The sequence below is a fragment of the Diprion similis genome, chromosome 10, assembly GCF_021155765.1.
Source record: "Diprion similis isolate iyDipSimi1 chromosome 10, iyDipSimi1.1, whole genome shotgun sequence".
NCBI classification, from domain to species: Eukaryota; Metazoa; Arthropoda; class Insecta; order Hymenoptera; family Diprionidae; genus Diprion; species Diprion similis.
The window spans coordinates 17,881,536-17,903,652 of record NC_060114.1 but is presented as its reverse complement, the minus strand read 5'-3'; the positions used below and the strand labels follow the sequence as shown (position 1 = coordinate 17,903,652).

Here is a 22,117-nt window from a genome sequence, read left to right as displayed (position 1 = left end):
GGTCGTTCCCATGGCAACACAGGGTGCATCGGCACCACGACCCCTCAACCTCGCTCCTGCAATCCCCAAAAGGATTCGCAGAAGGACGAAAAAGCCCTCTTTGTATGCCACGGCGCACGCTGCGTCAAATATCAATTACGCGCTTGTTCCCGTGCATTCAAAATGGCGCGCACAATGTTCCGTGTATCGCCATTGTATAGTGTTGCCATTTATTGTTGCCGCTCTTGTTATTGTCGAATATGCAGGTACGCATTTCGGTGATTTAGCGTAATAGCGCATGTATCCAGGCTACCGCTGCACCAGCAGCACCTCATCGTCGCCGCGTTTTTCGCTCAAGAGAGCTTGCGGGTAGGGGTGAAAACTGCAGAGGGTGCGCAGGCGCGACTAACTCGATGCGACTCGTCTTCAGTCCTCGCGCAGTATCACGAAGACACGGGCACGAGGAGGACGTCGCGTTGCCCCGCGTGAAGTAACGTCCGAATCTTCTCTGATCCTCCGATCGCGGTACAGCACGCCTCCTTCGTCCGTCGTAATAACGCTTTGCGCACACACAACACGTTCTTCGAGCCGAGGCCTCTGCAGGTCCCTTCCCCCCTTTTCATCGTTGAAAAGACTGCAACCTGCGATGCGCCGAAAAACTGCGAAGGTGACGTAGATCTCAGCCGATCATGAGGCCCAAGTAAGCAATCCGCGGGAGTCGAGACTTCCGCGTATTATAAAACTACCCCCCCCCCCCCCCCCCCCCCCCTGTTGAGACTCGAACTCTCGATGTATACGAGTTCGAAGCATCAAAACGCGGGTGCAAAATAACGCGGGTACCATAAACCATAAACTAGGACAAAGTTTATGCCCGCGGATCGAAAGGACGGATTGAAGCTCATGCTACAGAGTTCTTCGGTCGCCGGAGACGCGCCTGCGCGACCCTGACCTACGCTTTTCTGTCTCACATTTCCGCTTCCCTTTCATCTTCGTCATTAAAAGACCACAAATTATCTTAGGCAAATTTACTGTCTAGTACTCTCATTCCTCCTTTTTCTTTCGGCTTTCGCCGCATCTTAACGCGGGCTCTTTAAGTCGACTGTGCACACAAAAAAACACACAGATATTTCTATTTCCTTTGTGTACCTAGTTCAATTTCCGAAGGTTCGATGCAATAACACTTCAGGATATCCGGACACCTAACTGCAAATTTATAAGCGATCATCTTCCAATTTCAACCGTAGGAATATATACAGATACGAAAATTGTATTACTGATATGTGTATACGTATGTATCCTTGTATAAGAAATTGGAACAGAATCCCATGTAAATTTGCAGTAGGATATGAAGCTTGGTACGGAAACATGAATCAAAAATCTCGATGATTATAAGCCAAAATTAACTGTTTGCACTTCACGGTCAACGTTTTTTACGTTCGAAGTATCAATGTGTATAAACGTACGTTTAACAGAAATGTCAGAACAGTCATTAAGATAATTCTAATACTAGTCTGCTCAATAAATTTTTGTTCATATTATACTTGATAAACGGTATAGTATTCTTTTCGACAGGTTTATAATTAGCCTAATAATTACGTATAAGTAGATGCTGTGCAGGTTTCGTAATAATCTACACTTTGCACGATCGTTGGTAAATTATATTTTGTATGCTCTATTATTTGAGCAGTGTCATTCTGTTCTTCTTTCACTTTAAAAGTCTTTATTAATTCTCCCAACAGCCTTGATTTCATCTCCCTCAACAGTTTTTTTTCTCGATATTCCAACTGTTTGAACGTGGATTTTGTTGAAATTAAAGCGTTATAAAAATTATTTAAATTGTAAGAACTGTACGCAGTATTGTTTCTGTTTTCGATCACATTGCTGTAACGTAAACAATTTTGCAGCAATATTTGAACATGGGTCAAAACGCGCACATGCGTTATTGAATTTTCCATTGTCCTCGAGGTCACCGAGGGGAAAGGGACAAAAGTTACAATCAAAGTTTGACATTTCCTAATATTCCTTTCAAGAATAGAATTTATAGTTAGTATGGAGAAATAAATAAGTACATTTTCATTTTTTGAATCAATGAATCATCACTCATGTATATTTCGCCTTAAGGTGCATGTATCCATAACGTAAACTTGGGACTTGGGTAATGATCTTTCGAACGAGATACGAGTTAACACCGACAAATCACTGCTCACTTTTTCCGAAGACTCACGGTCACACTCGTTCTACCAGCTGCGCGCGTCGCTTGCTTTATGTCAAGTCGGATGGCAATTGGCTAACTTAAACTCGCTGGCATTTAAATTTGAACATAACACCCTCCGACATTCCACAGCCGATTCTCACAGAGTGTGTGTACAGTAATGTTTGTCAATGCCTTGGGCTTCTGGCTAACTTATTTTCGGTTCGATTCAAAATGCAAGTTCGATTCTATACGAATTATGTGACAATGACAGTCGATGCAGCCGACATGGGAGACTGGGAGTCATTGTCACATAATTCATATAGAATCGAACTCGTATTTTGTTTTGTACTTGAAACAAGTGAGCCGGAAGCCCAAGGAATTAATAAACATACATACATCCATGAGATAAATTCTGCAACACCTTGTATCACGTCTGTTCATCCAAGCATGTATAGATTGCGTATATACAAGATAACCGTTAATTACACCATGCCTTAGGGTGTTTTGATCATCGGGTCACATGACCGATTCAAGAGTTCTTCCGAGAATCGATATTATTCTGTCGTAAAAACATAAATCAATTTGTAATTTCTCATAAAATGTTCTTGCCATCGTCGGTAAGTGAGCTGTGGTCAGCTCGGACTGAATAAATGTCGCATAGATTTTTTATCTATTTATTTCGCCGCGAGGCAGGCCTTGAGGTTATATTCTACGAATGACTCGATTACTAATTAATATGATAATTTATCGGTGTTAGCTGATCAGAGCGGACTTCCTAATATCGAAACGATCATATCACAAAACATTTCTAATCGCATCGATAGTTTACCAAGAAATTAGATGAATTCCTGTAAAAACTCTTGAATCGGTCACGTGACACCACGTTCCAAACACCTTGAACCATACTTGCGTTTTGGACAGCGAACATCGGCGCCGAGGAGGCGAGAACGGTTCGATCAATTCCCTCTTAGACATCGGGTCAATCTCCGCGGAATGACGAGGACAACGGCGGCATAGAGCCGCAGGTGGAACTCGAGGTGATACCGAGGCTGAAATTAGCCGTCGTTGACGTCGCGAAAGACCAGACGTCGTGCGAATGGAGAAAGAGAAAGAAAGAGAGAAGGAGAAAGAAAGAGAGAGAGAATTCACTCGGTTTTAAACCGGCACTGTTGTGTACAAAGTTTGGCATTCGCGATGATTGACGACATGGAACGTTAATTAGGCAAGTCAATGAATTCTACTTAGAAGTATTTCGACTGCTGTAAATCTCAAAATCAGTGGAACATATGAAAATATTTGAAAATTCACTCATACTATATTACATCGCTTCCTAAAAAAGTATTCCTCAGGGCTGGAATGCTCATAGCTAATGAGAATAATACTACTGTTCGCTGTGTAAGCGACGTATAATTAATGTACTATGCAAATTTGACATATTCGTCGGTAACACGATAATCGCCTCTCAGGATGAAATATATATTTCACTGACGAACGTTGTTATCGTTCATATAATACTCTTTGATGTATTTTATGCTTGAATTTCGTTTTACCATTTAGCGTCAAATACTGCACCAGCATATAAAAGCGTTCTCATGTTATTTCTCGTGAACATTATATTCAATGTGCGTGTTTATTCGTAAGATTACGTGAATATCGCGAACTCGCTGTATAAGCTAAAGTCTGAATGATAAGAGTCAAACCATCAGGATTAAGTATGGATCGATTGCTCTGTATCTTCTACAAAACAAACTTTCCTCTCGAAATGGAATACGCGTTTGAATTACTTCTTTGAAAATTCTTAATCCTATTGCGGATGGTAGTTAAAATGGCCGTCTCGATTCGATACCTGTTGAGATCAATACAATGATAAGTGCATTTCATCACCAGTTGTCAGAAAAAAAAGTGCAGAAAGCATCGCGACTCTAATTGTTATTGAATTCTGCTAAACGCTTGTGTTTTGAAAATTACTAAACCAATTGCATCCGTTATACCGATATCAAGTCACTCGAATATGATATCGAAGGGAGGTACTTGGTTTTAGGGACACTTCAGCAATTAACGTACTTCAAATTCAAGCTGAAATCCGAGTCCAGCTAATTTGTTTCTCGCGAAATAATGACACAGCGTCGTTTTGAAAAAGCGAATGATCCCACCCTTCGCTAATACCGTATAACATCAATAATCGCGGCTGCGGGTATGACCAACACAATAGTCCCACGAACGTAGGTTAGTATATGGTGTACGTAATAGGGGGTGGTGGTGAATCACACGACATTGAAGAAAAACGGAAAATAGTTGTCGCTTGGTCGCAGTGGTGGGATTTTCGTCGAACGGCGTCGTCGTGACCTTGGGCCATTGATATACGCTGTTATACTCAGCCCCCGGATCCGTGGCAACTAGCCGGTCTCATACATGCAGGAGTATAACGCCGGTGTGCCTGGTATCAGTGATGGCTGGTGTCCGCCGTCGACATCGTCGTCAACGACGAAATAATCCGCTACACAGCGGCTCCCGCGATTACGTATAATACTTCGCATACGCCTAACGTGTTCATAATAATATACGAGACACCCGTACGATTCGATGCGGCGCCCCGTCGCGTCGCACCGCGTCATTCGTGCATATGTAATTCAGTTATTAAGCGATGTTTGCGGTGTATTATTAGGGAAGAAACGCGAACTCGTACGTAGAGTGCATTATATCAATACCCAGGGAATCTCGAGAAGCTGTAGTGTACGTATGATGTGTGTAGTTGCGTTTCAATTCAAATGTATAACATCACGTAACAAAAGGAACGGTGGGTTGAAATGCGCGGTCTACACAAGAATATAATAATACAATGGAAAATTCACAGCGAACGGAATGATGTAATTCAAGTTCGTTCGATTACCCGAATAATTGTTTTCATAGTTTCTAACGTTCGTTAAGCTCGGCGGCATTACGCTCGCGTACCAGGTAGAGGTGAGCTTTGTATATATTTATAGATTTACAAGCGATATCGCACCGATGGTGAAGATTATTTTTAGAACGTCTTAAAATATATCCTTGCTTTCAAACTTATCGAACGAATCACCCGAAATATATTACGCCGACGCGCGGTCGTCGTACAGGAAGTTATTATTTACATTGTCAATGCAATTTGCATAACCGTATGCCAGTTTTGCATACCCCCTCCTTTACGCAATTAATATATAAAATCTTGGTCACACACCTCACGCTTATAGGTGTGTATAATATGGGTGCGTTATACGCATGCAGGATGCAGTCACGCTCTGTAGCCGCAGATATCCGCTATGGATATGTGTAGACTATTCAAGTGTAAATAAATCTTGTGCAAATATAAATACAGATTCATTCATGGTAGCGACGGGCCGCCGCCAGATCGTGGTACTTTGTTTTCCAAGACATGAGAAAAACTTCTTTGACGATTGATATTCTATTTGTAGACTGACGTAAGATTATACCGAGAATTTCTGGTTTTCCCAATCGACGAGTTTGAAACGGTGGTTTGAAGGCGTGTGGATTACCCGCCATCTAGCGGGGATGAAACCTGTCATGGAATAAAAAAACAATCATGAAAGAGCACTGCTTATCGGATTTGCAACCCTAATGACTTATATCGAAACCTGTTCTGACGCGATTTTGAGTACGAATTCGGATGAAATTTCAATGCAAGCGGCTACTCTATCCAATACACGCGACTCGCGGTCGTAAATTCACGATAAAAACAATCCGCTTGCTACAAGTCCTTTGCAAAAAACAAGACGGAGCTGCGTGCTATTTGGAAGGGTTAATATGCGGTGGGGTGAGTGAGGAACCTCCGGTGGTCATTTAGATGCGCGGACGTGACAGGAACGATCGAATCATACCGTGTTTTCGATCTTGTAAGCTACGTAAGGCTTTTGTATTTAATTGCCACTGGTAAAACTCGATGAGATTTTCGATGAGAGGAGCTTCAATGAAATTCCAATGACTATCACTGCGTAGTATTTGCGTGACATAACCTAAAATTTTTTCCACTGGCTCTGCGTCATCGTGTCAAATATGAACATACTACACATTGACAGGATCGAACTGTCAGATTAGTTATCGCCTCAATTTTCGTTTGCATGATGCACTCTGGTTTGCCTATTTCACTAGCAAATAATTAGCGCCGAAAATCGCATTTGATTTACCATTTTTCTCCCCCCTCCCTTCGCCGCCGCTTCCCGAACCCTGGTTTGCAAATAGTATGCATTTAGATATGTATTCATTGTGCGATTTGCAATTTCCCAAATCATTGAGTCTTTAATTATGTATGTGCAGAATATAAATAACGCTGTTCCAATGTTTAGATCTTATATCGCGAGACGGTATTGGAATGTGCGAATTTACTGTACAACAAATAGATTCCGATATTGAGCAAATGTTCTATTTGTTCTAACCATCATTTGTTTACCTTTTTTTCCCTCTTTACCAACAACTATAATTACTGCTGTTACAACATGTTACAATGATTTATGGCGATTCGAAAACAAGATGCCAAAAGTTTGAAATAAACAACTTTCTTTCAGAGCGTTTTGAAAAATGCTGAATAGTGCTAGCGAGGACCATTGGCCAGAGGTCTTCCGACACCCATGCCAGCCAGCTATACGACCGTAGCGGGCATCTGCCTCTGTGGATTCTGTACTTACCATTCTGCGATATTCCATCTTTTAAATAACGAAGTAAAAAACAAATGAGCAGAGAATGAAGAGTGAGTTGAACTGTTTTATTTATAAACTACCTGCATTCTTGCAAACATTGTAACATTGTGTGAAACAATACTAGGGCAAATAATTATTCATTATCAATGAGAATATCTCATCTTCGAAACAAAAAACATCTTCATCTAGTTTATTTAACCTGATTCAGTAATCTGTTATTGTATTTCTTTCACTACAGGTGAACTCGTGCAACGGTGGAGATATTTATTAATAGCTCATGCGGGATTAGCAGCTTTGGCTTTCGACTATCTCGACTACCAAAGCTGCTGACGTTTTTCCACAACTTTAGGTAAGCAAATTCCCATATCACCATTTTTCTGCAGCGAAAAATCTAGTATCCAAAATCTTTACACTAATTGAGACCTGGGATTTTCTTTTTCTGTTTAGAAAGTCTTGTCGCATGAACAATCTCTTCCAGCTAAATTTTTGATTCAACGATATGTTACAGATTTAGATGCCCTGGGATTATGCCCTCCCTTCCATACTCAAGGCACGAACCCCTCGTTGGTGCAAAGTCGAGTAAATCAGTCCCAAATATGATAGGCGGGACAACAAATGTCGCCAACGAATCCTGCCCCACATCCACGTCTTCGTCCTCACCATCGGTCTCCATTTCTAGTTCAACTCCAGGCTCTACCTCTACAGTTTCCGCCGTTGCCTCTGACAAATCGGATCATCTGCATAAGAATCAGCGAAACAGGGTAGATAATTCTTCAGGCTTATCGTCTCAAACTTTTCACCTGTGGGTAATTAAAATAACAACTGTAACAATGATTAAACCCCACAGTCTCACACCAAAATAAAGCTCCTAGTCAGAAGTCACGCGATGAGAGAGTCGACTTCACCCCCTAGAGAACCCAATGGTCTGCACCCTGCGCAGGACGCAGAGAAAATCACAGCCAGGAACTCATCAACCAGTCCTGGCAGGCCGAAACCACTTAATAACAATAATGAACCGATGCTTGACAGCAATATACCAACCTTGACAAGCGATGTTGAGAAAAAAATGAGGGATTCCCTCCCTGTCTCTCAGACCTGTCCAAACTCTATACGAAATGGTACCGACCATTTTTCTTCTTTACAAATATTAACGAAACATGAAGCTTATACTTGACCTAATAAAGAAAGGATCAGAATCTGTTTCCTAATCGCACGTTTATTTCCAGGGCAACTTGGCTCCCCAGAAGCACTTCCGCCAAAGAACGCCACGCCTGTTGTTGACGAGATCAAAACAGACGCCAAGAGTCCGACTGAAGTGGGGAACTACAGTAATTGTGGGTCAAACATTTCCCCAGGGCTTTCGCAGACATCTTCGCTGCCCCATTCGCAGCAGACCTCAAAACCGAACCACGGACTGCAACATTCGCCCAGAAGCACAAATCTGGCTCAGCAAATGCACAGCAATGAGAGGAACAGGAGTGAACAGACAAAGTCCAACTCTACCTCATCATTGTCATTCACCTGCAATGTTCCATGTTCTAATCAGTGTGGAAACAGCAGCAGCAGCAACAACAACAATAACAACAACAACAATACCCTCTCCGTCAGCAGACCAGGGTCTAGGCACAAAATGCGACATCGCAACGCTTCACAAGGCAGCTTCGATGCAACTTCACCCAGTATTTCACGAGGTTTGTTATGTTTTCGTGGCCGCGGAATTCTTTGATTTGGCGTTTTCTATGACGCAAAAACTGATCAAATGTCTTACCGTTCTACAGACAGCAGCACAGAGCTATACACCGACAGCACAGGCATAGACTTGGAGCAGTTTATAGGCGACACATTAAATCGGAATCAAAAGGACCGCACGGTTCTGCTCCGGATCGAACGTGAGCTTGTTGATTTTGCTCGAGACAGACAAAGAGTGTGTCATAAATTCCCCAACATGTCATCGTACAACCGGATGCTTGTGCATCGCGTTGCCGCGTACTTTGGCATGGAGCACAACGTCGACCAAACTGGCCTCTGCGTTGTTGTGACGAGAACAAAGAACACCAGGATCCCGGACACGAGGTTCAAGGAGAGTATCAGGGACGATATAGTCCTCAACGAGGAACCCAAACGCAGCATATTGAAGAGAGACTCGAACTCATTTGAGGAGAGTTTTAACTTCAAGTCCCCGGATCGTTTCATAGCAGACTATTGCAGGCGCAGTAAAAGCTTTGAAGAACGAGAGGAAGAGTACGAAAGAGCGAGACGCAGGATATTCAAAGACAGCAGTGGCGAAAGCACTGAGGCAGCATCTTGGCCATGGTCGTCTGCCGAGAGTTCAGACGCGCCGCCTAAACCCAGGATGTCTCACACGTTGATCTCTGATCACCGCAACAGGTAAGAACATTTTAAAAATGTATTATGCAGGTATCTGAAGTTGCATACTGAATTGTCCAAACTTCATTGAGATTCGTAAAAATTGATTGGGATTTTGTTTCGGTCAACCAGGCAGTCAATGCTCCTGAAGGTGGAATCCTTTCACGAAAATGGATCCCAACGCCGACCCTCGGTCCCAAAGTCTTACAGCTTCGGTGGATATGCTGCAGGTGGCATGCTGTCTCGGGATAACAGCATCACTTCTACACGAAGTGCTGGAGCTCGACTTACTAAACAAGGTGGATTCACCATTAAATTAATATTATTTTAAAATGTCGTCTTCTGAGAACATTCATTCGCAAATACCAGTAACTGAATATTTTTGTGAATAAACGAGTAATCTGGTAACTTGGGAACGTTTCAGATTCAGGAACGAGTACTTGCTCGCGTTTAAGTCCGTCCAGTAGTGGTTACAAATCCCAGAGTCAGCGAAGCGACGCAACGATATCTCCCTCGCCATCGCCTTCACCAGTGATGCCTGCGGGACGGAGCAATTCGCGAATATCTGGTCAAGAGTTGGTACCCTCGAGTCCTAACGGAAACACGCAGCAGACCGTCATCTGGGCAGTTACCGACATAGCGAGTGTGCCGGTGGGCAGCGTGATAATAGATCCTCGAACCAACCTGACGTATAAGAACTCGGACGGCTCTGTGTATCGTTTCGATCCTGAAAATCCGCCGAAGATTTCCCCAGATTGTGATCGAAGTGAGAAAAGAGTATCTGGGGAAACGGAGGAGGAGGAGGAGGAGCCGGAAGAGGAGGAGGAACGGCCGGTAATCGAAAAAAATTGTTTCCCTCCTGAAAAAATCCCGGAGCAACACAAAAAGCGTGCGAGACATGAAAAGAACAGCAATCAGCAAGCCGCGATGTTCACCAACTCCGCGACCTCACCGAGTCCCCCATTCGATACAACGACCACGCAGGTTTCTCAGCAACTTCCGGTCTCTCGGGCGCAGCAACAACAGCAAAAACATGGAGGGCAGCAACACACTCTAGTCAAAAATTATGCCCCACACGTTTACAATCATGGGCAACAAGTCCCCCCTCAAACTCCATGTGCGAGCTACATGTCGCCTGGTTCGCAGGCGAACAATCAGGGCGTTTATCTGATGCATGCTAGACCTTCGTCAGCTATCACGATATCCTCTTACCAGCCTTCGGCACAAATTCGCGTTGATGGAACCCCGCAGGGAACCGAACGCGGAGATATGATCTGCTGCAATCAAAATCCCATGATTGCGAGTTATCAAATTCCAGGAATGCAGCCTGGAATTCCTCCGCAGCCTTACGAGGTGAGAAAATCCAAGAATTTCAGAGTGACTCTTCGACGCTGTCAAACCTCGAGTAGAGGAGTTTGATGGAAGAGAATCTCCTGCTTTTCATACGTGTGCAAAGTAGAGTTTCGAAAATAATAAGGCAATATTTTTTCACTTCTGTTCAAAATGATAATTACGAAAGTTATATACAATTGAATTTATCTGTTTTCGATATGCATAAATACATTTTAATATGGGTGATACGACATGATACCGTTTTTCAGCCTGTTGTATCTGCTTCAACTTTATTTCAAATTATGGTAAAAGAAAAATGATGCTTTATCACTTTTCTCTGAACTACAGCAATATGAACTGAAAAAAAATTTCATGAAACATCCCCATTTCAAAACGTGGTAATCCAATGCTCAATGAAACACTGTTTCAGGAGGTTGCTGAACTCTCGGGCTTCATTGGCATGAATTTATACGACCAAAGGGGAGCTGGAGACAGCCAGCCTATTACCGTCGCTGCACAACCTTACCAGCATTCACCACAAACTCAAAATCATCCCACGCATCGTACGCAGCCTGGCTCCCCTGCCTGCTGGCAATCACATACTAGTCAAATTCCAGTGAGTATAATTCTTCGGCAAATACAAAAAAAAATAAAAACTACTCTGCCTTGGGAATTTTTTGTAGCCAAATTTTCAAGTATCGAATTAAATAACCGCATCGACAACTTGATTTGTTCTTACCACATAATTCGTCTTTTTCTTCTGTTCTCCGATCACAGTTACGTGGTAATAACTTGATACAGGTACAACCGGCGATGTATTTTGTACCTCCGTCACCAGCGGGCATTTCCAACGGTCCAACTCCCATCGACGCAAGGCAGCACCTCCAGAGATTCGCAGCTGCTTATTCCTACAATCACTCTAGTGGTGTGCCTGCGCCGACAAATCAGACTGCTCGTGAGTAATGATTAAAATTTCGTCGATATTTCGATCGTGTAATTGATTGAATCTGTTTTTGCAGCCAATTACGTCGGCGGATATCCAGCACCGACGATACCGGCCGTGTCTGTAATTCCTGGAATGCAATCACCTCAGGCAGAGTTTTCCTATCAACCTACGACGCATGTTATACCAACCTATTATAATCCAGGACAGGCCAGCATGCAACCCACCCCTATGATGTACGGGGTTCCAACACCGCCGAACACGCCTACGACCAGTCAGGTATTTTTATAACATCAAATCAGCTGGGTGGGATGGCTTGAAAAGTTTCGGTAGCACAGAATGAGGCATACCCTCGATTTTCTGCCACTTTAAATTCGTACTTACAGATGTCTAGTGTCACCCCTCTGATGTACGTCAACTCGAACGGCTATCCACCCTCAGCGTTGATAGCGGGTAGTGCATTTGGGCATCAAGTTGGAGGGAGCGCTGGACAGTCCGCATCTTCCTATATGGGTGCAGCCCTCGTTCCCAACGTTATGTTGCGGCAGGCAATTCCTGCGGTGGGTTAAGAAACAAGAGAAAAAGCCCTGAAAACGCATGAATATACACTAAACCGGTTACTGTAAGGTTTTATTTCTACCGAGGGGGTGGTAGGGTGATATATGACATTGTTCGATGTTCACAGGTGAGCGGAATAAGGGCCTCGACGCCGTCTAGTCTTCGAAGAACAAGCAGATCACCCGATGCTGGTCAGGAAATATTCGGGGCTGGTGGAAGGGACAGGAATCCACAACCTCAATATCAGCTGCCGCTGTGCCAGGGCGTACACATCGTTCAAGGTAGGCAACGCAGTTACTTCGAAGACTGTTCTTCACTTTTACACATGCAAAATAGAAATTTGCATGTCACATACTGATTTACATAAGTTTATCTGGTTTGTGCCTTATTTCCTCGCACTCTTTGAACATCCCGCATTTCCTCGGTGCAATTCTCAGGTGTCCATGGAAATCCCAGGCTCCAGTATGCGCCTGCACCATCTCCGCTCTCTTCTGTAGCCCAAGGATGTCCCCGACCATATCGCCCGCCGTCCTACACCGCAAGCACTTCGAACGAAGGAGCGAAAAATTCAGTTGACAATAGAAACCAAAAGCTGCGAAAGCACAGGTAGTAAAGCTCTGCGACGTGATGTGTAAATATAGGTAAGCTTATTAATCGGTGTGTCGCAATGAATTTGGTTTCATTAAAGTTTTTTTTTTTTCTCTCCATTTTTTAAAAACTGTTCTGGTACACGTTAGTTTTCGATAAAACAAAACTCGGTATAAAACAACGATAATTGATTACAAACTATGAACAATTTTAAGTCCCTGACGTTTTCAGTCCCATGAACTTGACTGCATTTTCATTGAACGAAAATGAGTAAAAGTGAGTAGCAGGCATCCGTATAATGCTGGATTCGATCGTAGTGAAAAAAATTCAGTTATACGTCATACGAAATAACGAGAACTTATCTGATAAATAGGGAGCAGATAAAAAATAGCAACATAGTACGAACAGAGAAAGGAAGAAAGGAAGAAAACCGTTCAAGGATATAGCGTTATTTTACAAAGTAAAGAATTATATATACATACATATAGGAAGAAGGTATACAAAAAACTTTTACCGTAACAAGTAACGAAAACCTAGCATAAAATATATTCTAGGTTGACGGAAAAAGAAAACCAGGTATGGAAAAAAATTCCTGATATCCGCATTATTATTATTATTACTATTAATATTAGATTTTTTATTGTATGTGTATGTATGTATAAAAACAAATGCATAAAATTATTTAATTCTCATTCAAGTTTACACAATGTATATAGATATACATATATTATATTTACATGAATGCGTGCATATGCATATTATTATTATTGTTTTTGTTGTTATTATTATTATTATTATTATTATTGCCGTTGTCATTTGTGGCACGAAAGGATGGTTAGATATATAATGTGATGAAATTCGAAAGATGTGCGGAAAAAATACGAAATATGCGCTGATGGATCTAAGATTTTAATTACAAAATTGCGTAGCTGAGATTATATACATACATGTATAGTATACTTACCATGCATATTTCCCTAATAAGTAATAAATAAAAAAAAAAAAAATTTTTTTTTTAAATGTCCACAAATGGAAAGACAAGGGAAAAAAAAACAACCGAAAACACGTGCAAATATCATCCGGAAATATTTCACAAGCAGGTAAAACCCTGCGACTTCAGGCGCGTCCCATTATTTGGACAATTTTTTTGGAGCAAGATAAATTCAGCGTTTATTATTCGAGTAGCACGGGTTTACCATACCTTTACGTCGTGTCTCGTTGTCAGTGTATAATTAGATTTAATAAAAAAATTTGCCGGTTGCACGTTTCACACGCTGCCTTCGAATCATTTTCGAATTTTGCTAATGTACTTTAAAGAACAAAGAAAAGTAGGCGAAGAAACGCGGGCGTTCGCTAAGAATATTTGAGATTTTTTTTATATAGGTGAATGTATATTATAATCTATACAGATATATATATATATATATATATATATCTGTGTAATGTTTTTAAATTATTGTTATTCAGGTTTTTTTTCTAAATATCGCACGAACCTCTATCCAAAGATTTTTAATCAGGCGAAATTACCGTTTCAGGTACAGTAGCATTCACTGTTATGTTAAAATAATTTTAGACTTTTTTATCCTTCTACTCATTGAGTAATTTCTCGAATTTCGTGGCTCGTTTGTTTCTCTTGATGAGACTTCAATAGTGCATTTTCGATTGAAAAATGTCAATCGGGTGGAACAAGAATCTTGAGTAATATCCTCGTTGGTTGCAGGCTATAGTGAAGACAATGTGTGATATGTGCAATGTTAATTTTGAATAATCCAAAGTGTGAATTTAGTTTTAGCGAAAAAAAGCAAAACTGTGTTAGATAGAATAATCGATAATTAATGTAACGCAAAATAAAAATTAAAAAAAAATAATAAATAAATAAAAACTCAAAAAATTGCTATTGTACCAATAGAAATAATTACTCAGTTCAACTATCTACAATTACGATTTTCTATACCTATATGTATGTATGTCTAGTAATACAATAGAGCACGTCTATACATGTATATAGCTAATTATAAAACTGAGACAATTTTGATTTGTAATATGTTGCTAAAATTAAATTAATTTTTTTCTCATATTCTATCATAAGTCGTTTATTGATATTTAAACAGGATGCAGTTTGTAAGGAATTTTAAATCCGTAAGCTATTATTGTTATTAATTCCATATTAGTATTCAAACCATCATCTATATACAAATCATTTACAAATATATTTCTCAATTATCATGTAAGCTTAACGATATTTTGACTAATACGGTATCGATTACGATCATTATGATGTCATGTAGATCTTAAATTTTCTTACAAAAGTAAAAAAAAAAATACTGAGAATTAGACGCAGACGCCTTACTACCGTCTTGTTTTCTTGACGACATCGGTGTCGATTAAAAATTGTTCATTCAATTTGTATGGATTTATTATATTGAAACAGCCTATCGGAGAATCAACGCACAAGTCCCGTATTCCGGTTCCATCTTGCCTGTATACCAATCGCATTGCTGTTGATCTATCCCTCGTAAGCGTCATTGTTTCTACGTAGACTACATCATCCCTCTGTGAAAAACCGACTAAATACGGCCCATTGGTAACCACATTGCTAAACGCATATGCACATGACGAAAACAGAGTTGCAGGGTAATTTGAAAGATCTCCTTTAATCCAGACTTTGGCATACTTTGGCTCGTGGCAATCTGTAATAAAATACGTTGATTAAAACAGCGGTAAGCAGCTCAAATGATTGGATTTATATGAAACTTAAATGACAAAATAAAATGGTTAGACAAAGAATGAAATACCCGGATTTCGTTTTTTCATTTTTTTTTTCAAACAGACACTGAAATCAACTCTATAACTACTGCGAATAGTACTATGAGAAAAGAGACCTATCCTCATTGTATAAAACGATTATCATTCCTGAATTTCTGAGTACCAGATCAATACTGCGTGAAAGGTCAAAACCACATCAGGTCCCATTTCTTGTTGCCACTGCTGGTCGCCATTAGTCTGTACCCTCCTAATTCTCCACCCTACGTCACCCCCTCCCTAGCAGTAAGTAGTTTATAATTTTTGGCTTTAAAACTGCTACTCACCAATAACGTAGACTGAGTCGTTACAGTACGTAATGTACTGAATAGACATCGGTCTGGTTGCAAGTGAAAACGAGTTACAAAAACCCTCATAGTCACAATGGGTTGTTTGCCAGTAATTTCTTTTTGGATCGTATGTGTAAAGTGCCGATTTGTAGATCATCAGTTTATCTTTGTATTGGACCGTCATAGGTACGCTGGTGAATTCCTCAGGAACATCCGCCGCCTTGCTCCATCTATCTATTGAGCAAATTGAGCAATAAAATTTTGTCAAAGAATTTTTAATTTGGCAATAAACGTATCTTCAGTTCTTTATAAATTTTCTTTCATCCAACAGTGAAACTCTCTGACCTTGTTGAACGTTGTACACATCAACAGTCGATAGTTTAAGACGGTGACGTCCTACACCACCCATCACATAGAGCCTGTCGTTAAAAAATGCTACTGCCATGTGTCGCCGTGGTTGCGGCAAACTTGAAACAACACAGAACAGTCACTTAAGATGCTTCTCTCATAATTACAAATTTGGCTTAGAACTATCAAGGGGACATAAGCACCTGGTGACGTAGTACCAGGTCTTTGTAATCGTAGAGTAGCGCCAAATTGCCGTTTCAAACGATCCTGTACCTATTCCGTACTCTCCACCAACAATGTAGATGTCATATCCTACAATTTTAACACAACAAATTAATATCATGTCACGGTTTTCACCCAAGACCAATTCGCTAAGCTGGAACTATTTGAAATTGACTCTGTGTTAAGACCCGAGGCTTACCTCGCCCCACGGCCTGTCTGCCTGCGATATCCTTGTTCGAAACATTGGAAAAATTAGGTATTTCAGCAAGTTCGAAAAATTTGCTTCCATCCCAACAATAAATAAAAGCTTGTTGCTGATTTTCTCCAGTCACTTTGTGTCCCACAACACATTGTGCATAGCTCTTCAATCGTAGCTTGTTGATTTCTTCCTGTAAAATACGAAAAATATTGATAACAAGAATACAAAAAAGAAAAAAATTCAATGTCAAATACTCAATCATCTAGCAACGCACGTGCAGGTTGCAACTGACAATAAAATTATCCGTACCCTGCAATATTTGTCCTGAGCATCTTTCTCCAATAACATGAATGGAAAATGTAATTTGAATCTGTCGGTCTCGCCAGATGGAACATTGCGCTCAAGCCACTGTGAAGTTATTTTGAGAAGAAATTCAAGGGACGATTGGTTGCAGGTGCTTCCTACCAGATCTAAAAACTCTTCTTCGGAAAGTTCAAGGTAAGCGGAACAATGCGGACCCTCAGAGAGGTGTTCCAGGCACGCGGCTTTGGCGAGATCTCTGAGGATCAAGAGATTTAACTCCTTAGCCAATCGCCAGAGCTGGATGGATTTTTCGGGATCGAGACGACGGTAAGCAATTACGTTCGTCAGATCTTTAATGAACTCCTCGGCGGCGAACAAAACGCCCAATTCGAGCAACTCCGAAACGTCATCCAAGCTGGAGAATTGCGAGGCGTACCTTGAAAGACTGGGTTTGACGCGGCGAATGTAGGCGAAAGTGGAATTAGCGCATTCGGAAGCCCAACTGACGAATGTCTGCAGAAAAGAAACGATCCGATAAGACGAGGTTACATCAGCAAACAAGGAAATTTCCGTTACCTTATTGATTCGACTTACCCGCAATGTTTTTACATTGATTTCATAATTGATGCGGTGCTCAGAGCTTAGAGTGTCGCAAAAATTTGGCGAGAAGAGAGACGCGAAGTAATCGCTCTTCGACGATAAATCATCACGATACGCTTCTATACGCTCTTCCCCAAGAATCAAGGTCACCCGCTCCTTCGTTGTTTCCATATTCAAAATTTCTAGAATGTCACACCTACCGGTACATGTGATTGAACTTTTTATCCACGGAGCACCGGTCCAAAGAGTATAAGAACCCTCTGCACTGATCAAGACACTAACCGTGATTAGATCTTTAGCATTGAACGCCAAACTGTTTGAATCAACAGTTTCAACCCATCAGTCGTTATTCCTATGTGCGTATCAAAACTCTGTTGCCCCCTCCACTCTGCTGGCTGATGAAAGCTTTGCTTGTTTCGAATCACGCTTCCGCTTGTATAAAGTATCGTATCGCGCTCATTCCAGTCTCATTTCAATCCCCCCTCACACCTCACACATGCACTCACACTCGCGCGAAATGTTTGCATCTCAAATATCTACCTCAAGATCAGCTGTCTATTTCATCACTATCGTAAAATCATATTTGGGTATCATCAAACCTCAGTTGTCTAACCGTTCTCTTGCGATACGGTTTGTATCGTGCATCTATTCAATTAAGTATCTCGTTTATTGTTAATCAAAATCTTCTCTCGATAATCATCATCCCGCTTCCTACCTATAATTAATTATCGCTAAGATTAGTAAGCAACAATAATTGATGGCGAATAATATCATAATTAGAAGCATGGCAGTAAGAACCTTGAAATTTCACCAAATTTATTGCGAGACTTATCTAAATCGCTCTGAATGCGCCAATTTTCGGCAATTCCATCACACTTCGCCGTTAGATATAAACGAACCTGATCAGACATGGCTTGGGATCGCGGTAGTTTTATTGTTTTAAATATTTTTCAAATCATGTTGCGTCCATTGAACGACTGTCAACGCAAAATAAACAACAAAGGAATAAAAGTAATGAGAATTTGGATGGAAAATCCTCTTGAACTCGGGGAGTTCCTCTCCTTCAACGTTAATAGATCGATATGGTAGTTGACGCGCGTTTCGGTTTCTCTGAAGTCTCGAAATTTTTCCGGAATATAAATTTTTGAAGTATCTACTTTTATTAATATTTACACGATTTTCCCCTAGGAATAAAGTAATCTTTTCCTTTTTGGCTTCGGTTTGCATTTCAGAAATGTGCGTGCGGGCGTCACTTTAGCCGTTCGAGCCTGTTTAAATTGCTTAGCGGTATTACTATGGTAGGATACCGATTTGACCAGATACTGTTTCCGGGAATCCCCAACATCCGGAAAATGTCATTAAATTATTGCCTGACGGTTTTTTACGGTGTGAATTTTCAATCAGAAATAAATTATTTCAGATCTAAAAATGCATTTTCCAATATTTTTTAGATACATTTTACGCATGATTGGTGCATATGTACGTTTTAAATCGACACATGGGAAAATTTCACTGACCAACGTCGTAGGCGATCGTTGGAACGCGCCTTTGTTCAGATGCAAGCAATTTTAGAAAATCGAATATTGTCTCGTTTCGACGCATTGTGTTAAAAAGAGAAGGTGATCATCAATTTCAAAGAATAATTCATTAAAATCACTATGCTGTGCAATACTTTGTACAATTATTTTACTGGTAGCCTAACGGATAACATTGTTTCAATAGCAAAGGAAAATGATGGTGCTATTTTTAGATTCATGTTTTCTTAGCTCCTCCAAAACTCCACGTACATGTATTCCCATAATCCTGAAAACAAGCATAAAGTTGATATTACCGTGCTCGGAGTTATGTGCTATTCATTCGAATTGCAATTCTCACCTTTATTTGAACTCCGTGAAGGGATAAATTTTTCCTTGCCTCGTCGCATGCTTCTAGTAATCTCTTATCCTTTAACTTAACTTCCAGCGCGAAATTTCTAACATCTCTTCTCAAATTTACAAGATTATCTATAACGTCCGCCATTTGTATACTACTCTTCTGCGTATTCTTCGTATTTGTTTCCAACCCGAAAGACTTCAATGTTGATGTTACATAATTCGCGAGAGCAGCAATAACAGCGGGACTTCGAACTGTTCCTTCTTCCTGAAATGATGTATGCATTATGTTATTCGGTAATGTAATAAATTAAAAATCAGTACAGAGTATAACAATGGCAAAACTAGACCTTACTTACCTCAGGTGAATGTAACATCTTATTCCCAAGAGCAACCAAATTTGTGATTTCGCGTATCACCTTTGGAGTATTGAAATCATCTGCTAAGGCCGATTGAATTACCGATTTCGATTGCGCCAAGCCCTGAAGTCGTTTGAAATATTTTTAAATCTTCATCTTATTTATGCTTTTTAGTCTGTTTCACTTTTGAAACAAAGAAAAATTCAAGAACTAATCTTACTTGCAATATTGCAACTTCGTCCACATTTCCCTCTGGTAAAGTTCCGTTCACATAGTTATTGCAGTCATCTAAGAAACACTCAACCTTCTTCAGTATTGTAACAGACGCCGCCATCAGATCATCCGTGTATTCCACTCCTGGTAAGAACATAAAGAAATCATTGGGAATGAATTGGGTTTCATTGATACAAAAAATAACTAATAACTAATAACTAACAATGAAGACTACCTCTTTTGTAATGTGAGGTCAAGCAAAAGAGCCTGAACTGATCGGCAGTGAATTTGTCAAGTAATTCGGCGATGCTGATACTGTTCCCTAAACTTTTGGACATTTTCATACTATTCATATGAAGGTGTCCCGTGTGTAGCCAATAATTAACCCACTGTGATACTCCGTGATGCTGACATGATTGAGCTTCCTCATTCTCGTGATGAGGAAATGCCAAGTCAATACCTCCACTATGGATATCCAAAGCCTTTCCAAATTTCTCACTAAAGATTTATAAGAAAAACTTGAATGCGGCGTTGGAAATGGCAATGAAATACACACTTTCGATTCTCTTGTAAATATTACCTGGCCAGTACACTGCACTCTATATGCCATCCGGGTCTGCCGGGACCCCAAGGACTTTCCCAGAACGGTTCGCCAGGCTTGGCAGCCTTCCAAAGGGCGAAATCCTGGCCATTTTTTTTTCCCTGGGTACAAGGTGCGGTTGTTTCCTTAACGCCTAGTTTTCCGTACGCCTGATATTTACTGGTATCGAAATAGACTGAACCTGGTTCAAAATTCAACACATCTGCATGATACTAGAAGATAGTCTCTCAATTTGTGATAACAACCGTTGATGCTTCCCTGTATTATTTACCATATATTACAAAGTGGTAGTTTTTTCATCAGTCGGAATTTCGCACGGGTCGTACCTTCATCGGTGACGTAGGCCCCGCTATTTTTTACTATTTGAAATATAAATTGCAATATTTGAGGCATGTGTTCTGACACACGACAGCACAGATACGGTTGTTGAACATTTAGCGCTGCCATGTCGGAAAAAAATTCTTTCTCATAGAACCTTGTTAGATCCTTCCAGTCCCGCTTACTCTCCTCAGACTTCTTTATTATCTTGTCATCAATATCTGTTATGCCCATCACTGTTATCAAGTTGATGTCAAAATATTCTACTAATATTCGACGGATGATGTCCAGCTTAACGTAGGAACTGTAAGAAATTGACGGTATGCCATGATTTTAGAACAAAAGAAATTGAATTGACAAAGAAACTGCTTTTGAATTTGACAATAGGAAATTCTATGTCTCTGAATTTTTTACACGTTACATACATTAACAGAAACTAGATCTGAAAATAACTGTTATTAATAACAAATAGTCAATTTGAAAACTTCTATCATCAAAAATTTCTTAAAACTCCATAAGAGTCGATGTAAGTGAGCAAAGCAGAATAATTTGTTTACCAAGCATGACCAATGTGTGCAGAGTCGTAAACCGTTGGTCCGCACATATACCAACTGGCGTATCCTTCATTTCTTGTAATAAATGGAACTTTACGTTTTAGTATAGGATTGTAGACTACTATTCCCGTGTCAAATCCTGTCGGCTCAATCCACGTGCTTTCACCCATGTTCCGTTTCTCATCTTGATTTTTCCATGCCGATACATGCAGTTGTCTATTTCTACAGAATGTAGCAACCAACGAAGAGCGTAGTAATTTCATTATTTCTAAATTGAAATACACAATTGGTTATTCAAGTCCATTTACGCCTATATTTCATATCACGATACTATATTCACGTAGATTCTTCTCAATAATGTATTTTTATGGGTTGGATTCTAATTTATGCGATGGTTGGACGAGTGCCGGTATTCCACAATGCTCGATCAGTACGTTATAAATAAAACTTTGACGATGAGGAAAGGATTATGATTTTATTGTTTTGAATACAATTTCCGCAGAATTATTCAGCGGGCACATTTGTTGCATTTCTATTCACATGTGTGCCAGTCCATATGACAAAATTGTATGTTCGGTTACGCTTAAATATTTTTCTCAAAGGTTATGTTTGTAGAGACTCTAGTTCACGGTCTTTTCCACGGTGTAAGGAAACAAGGTGTGCTCTAAACGGAGATGCGCAGTAGCAAAGTCACGTGATAGCCCGTACTGACGTCACGACAACCATAGTTAAACATAAATGACGTCATGTGCGGGCAAATCCTCAATGGCTGAAGAGGCAGTGTATGCGCA

At 40.5% G+C, this 22,117-nt stretch overlaps 3 protein-coding genes across 9 annotated transcripts; 1 reads left to right on the top strand and 2 right to left on the bottom strand.

Annotated features, from left to right (window-relative positions):
* The first annotated feature begins 420 nt into the window (after nt 1–420).
* Nucleotides 421–13,205, top strand: LOC124411764 (cAMP-regulated phosphoprotein 21). 6 transcript variants are annotated; one of them, XM_046891155.1, is made up of 15 exons: nt 421–679; nt 6,727–6,908; nt 7,097–7,207; nt 7,367–7,619; nt 7,706–7,976; nt 8,085–8,549; nt 8,637–9,246; nt 9,358–9,524; nt 9,650–10,578; nt 10,988–11,173; nt 11,335–11,512; nt 11,577–11,779; nt 11,887–12,060; nt 12,186–12,339; nt 12,496–13,205. In XM_046891155.1, exons 4-15 carry the CDS (start codon nt 7,386–7,388, stop codon nt 12,666–12,668), a joined length of 3,744 nt encoding a protein of 1,247 aa, XP_046747111.1. In that variant the 5' UTR covers nt 421–679; nt 6,727–6,908; nt 7,097–7,207; nt 7,367–7,385; the 3' UTR covers nt 12,669–13,205. The 6 variants fall into 6 exon arrangements, with proteins under 6 accessions (XP_046747111.1, XP_046747114.1, XP_046747112.1 ...); XM_046891156.1 differs by lacking the exon at nt 421–679 and adding an exon at nt 5,897–6,057; XM_046891160.1 differs by lacking the exon at nt 421–679 and adding an exon at nt 5,897–6,066 and having other exon boundaries at nt 11,359–11,512.
* A 1,518-nt stretch (nt 13,206–14,723) lies between these two features.
* Nucleotides 14,724–17,769, bottom strand: LOC124411766 (kelch-like protein 22). 2 transcript variants are annotated; one of them, XM_046891162.1, is made up of 9 exons: nt 17,677–17,769; nt 17,405–17,646; nt 17,247–17,323; nt 16,817–17,066; nt 16,508–16,697; nt 16,290–16,398; nt 16,084–16,205; nt 15,736–15,972; nt 14,724–15,336 (listed from the first exon to the last, which is right to left on the bottom strand). In XM_046891162.1, exons 2-9 carry the CDS (start codon nt 17,579–17,581, stop codon nt 14,996–14,998), a joined length of 1,503 nt encoding a protein of 500 aa, XP_046747118.1. In that variant the 5' UTR covers nt 17,582–17,646; nt 17,677–17,769; the 3' UTR covers nt 14,724–14,995. The 2 variants fall into 2 exon arrangements, with proteins under 2 accessions (XP_046747118.1, XP_046747117.1); XM_046891161.1 differs by having other exon boundaries at nt 16,817–17,323.
* A 1,313-nt stretch (nt 17,770–19,082) lies between these two features.
* Nucleotides 19,083–21,968, bottom strand: LOC124411767 (probable cysteine--tRNA ligase, mitochondrial). Its single transcript, XM_046891163.1, has 8 exons — nt 21,330–21,968; nt 20,781–21,076; nt 20,434–20,635; nt 20,089–20,351; nt 19,861–19,997; nt 19,641–19,763; nt 19,286–19,549; nt 19,083–19,213 (listed from the first exon to the last, which is right to left on the bottom strand). The coding sequence occupies exons 1-8, from the start codon at nt 21,587–21,589 to the stop codon at nt 19,163–19,165; spliced, it is 1,596 nt and encodes a 531-aa protein (XP_046747119.1). The 5' UTR covers nt 21,590–21,968; the 3' UTR covers nt 19,083–19,162.
* Between the last annotated feature and the right edge of the window lie 149 nt (nt 21,969–22,117).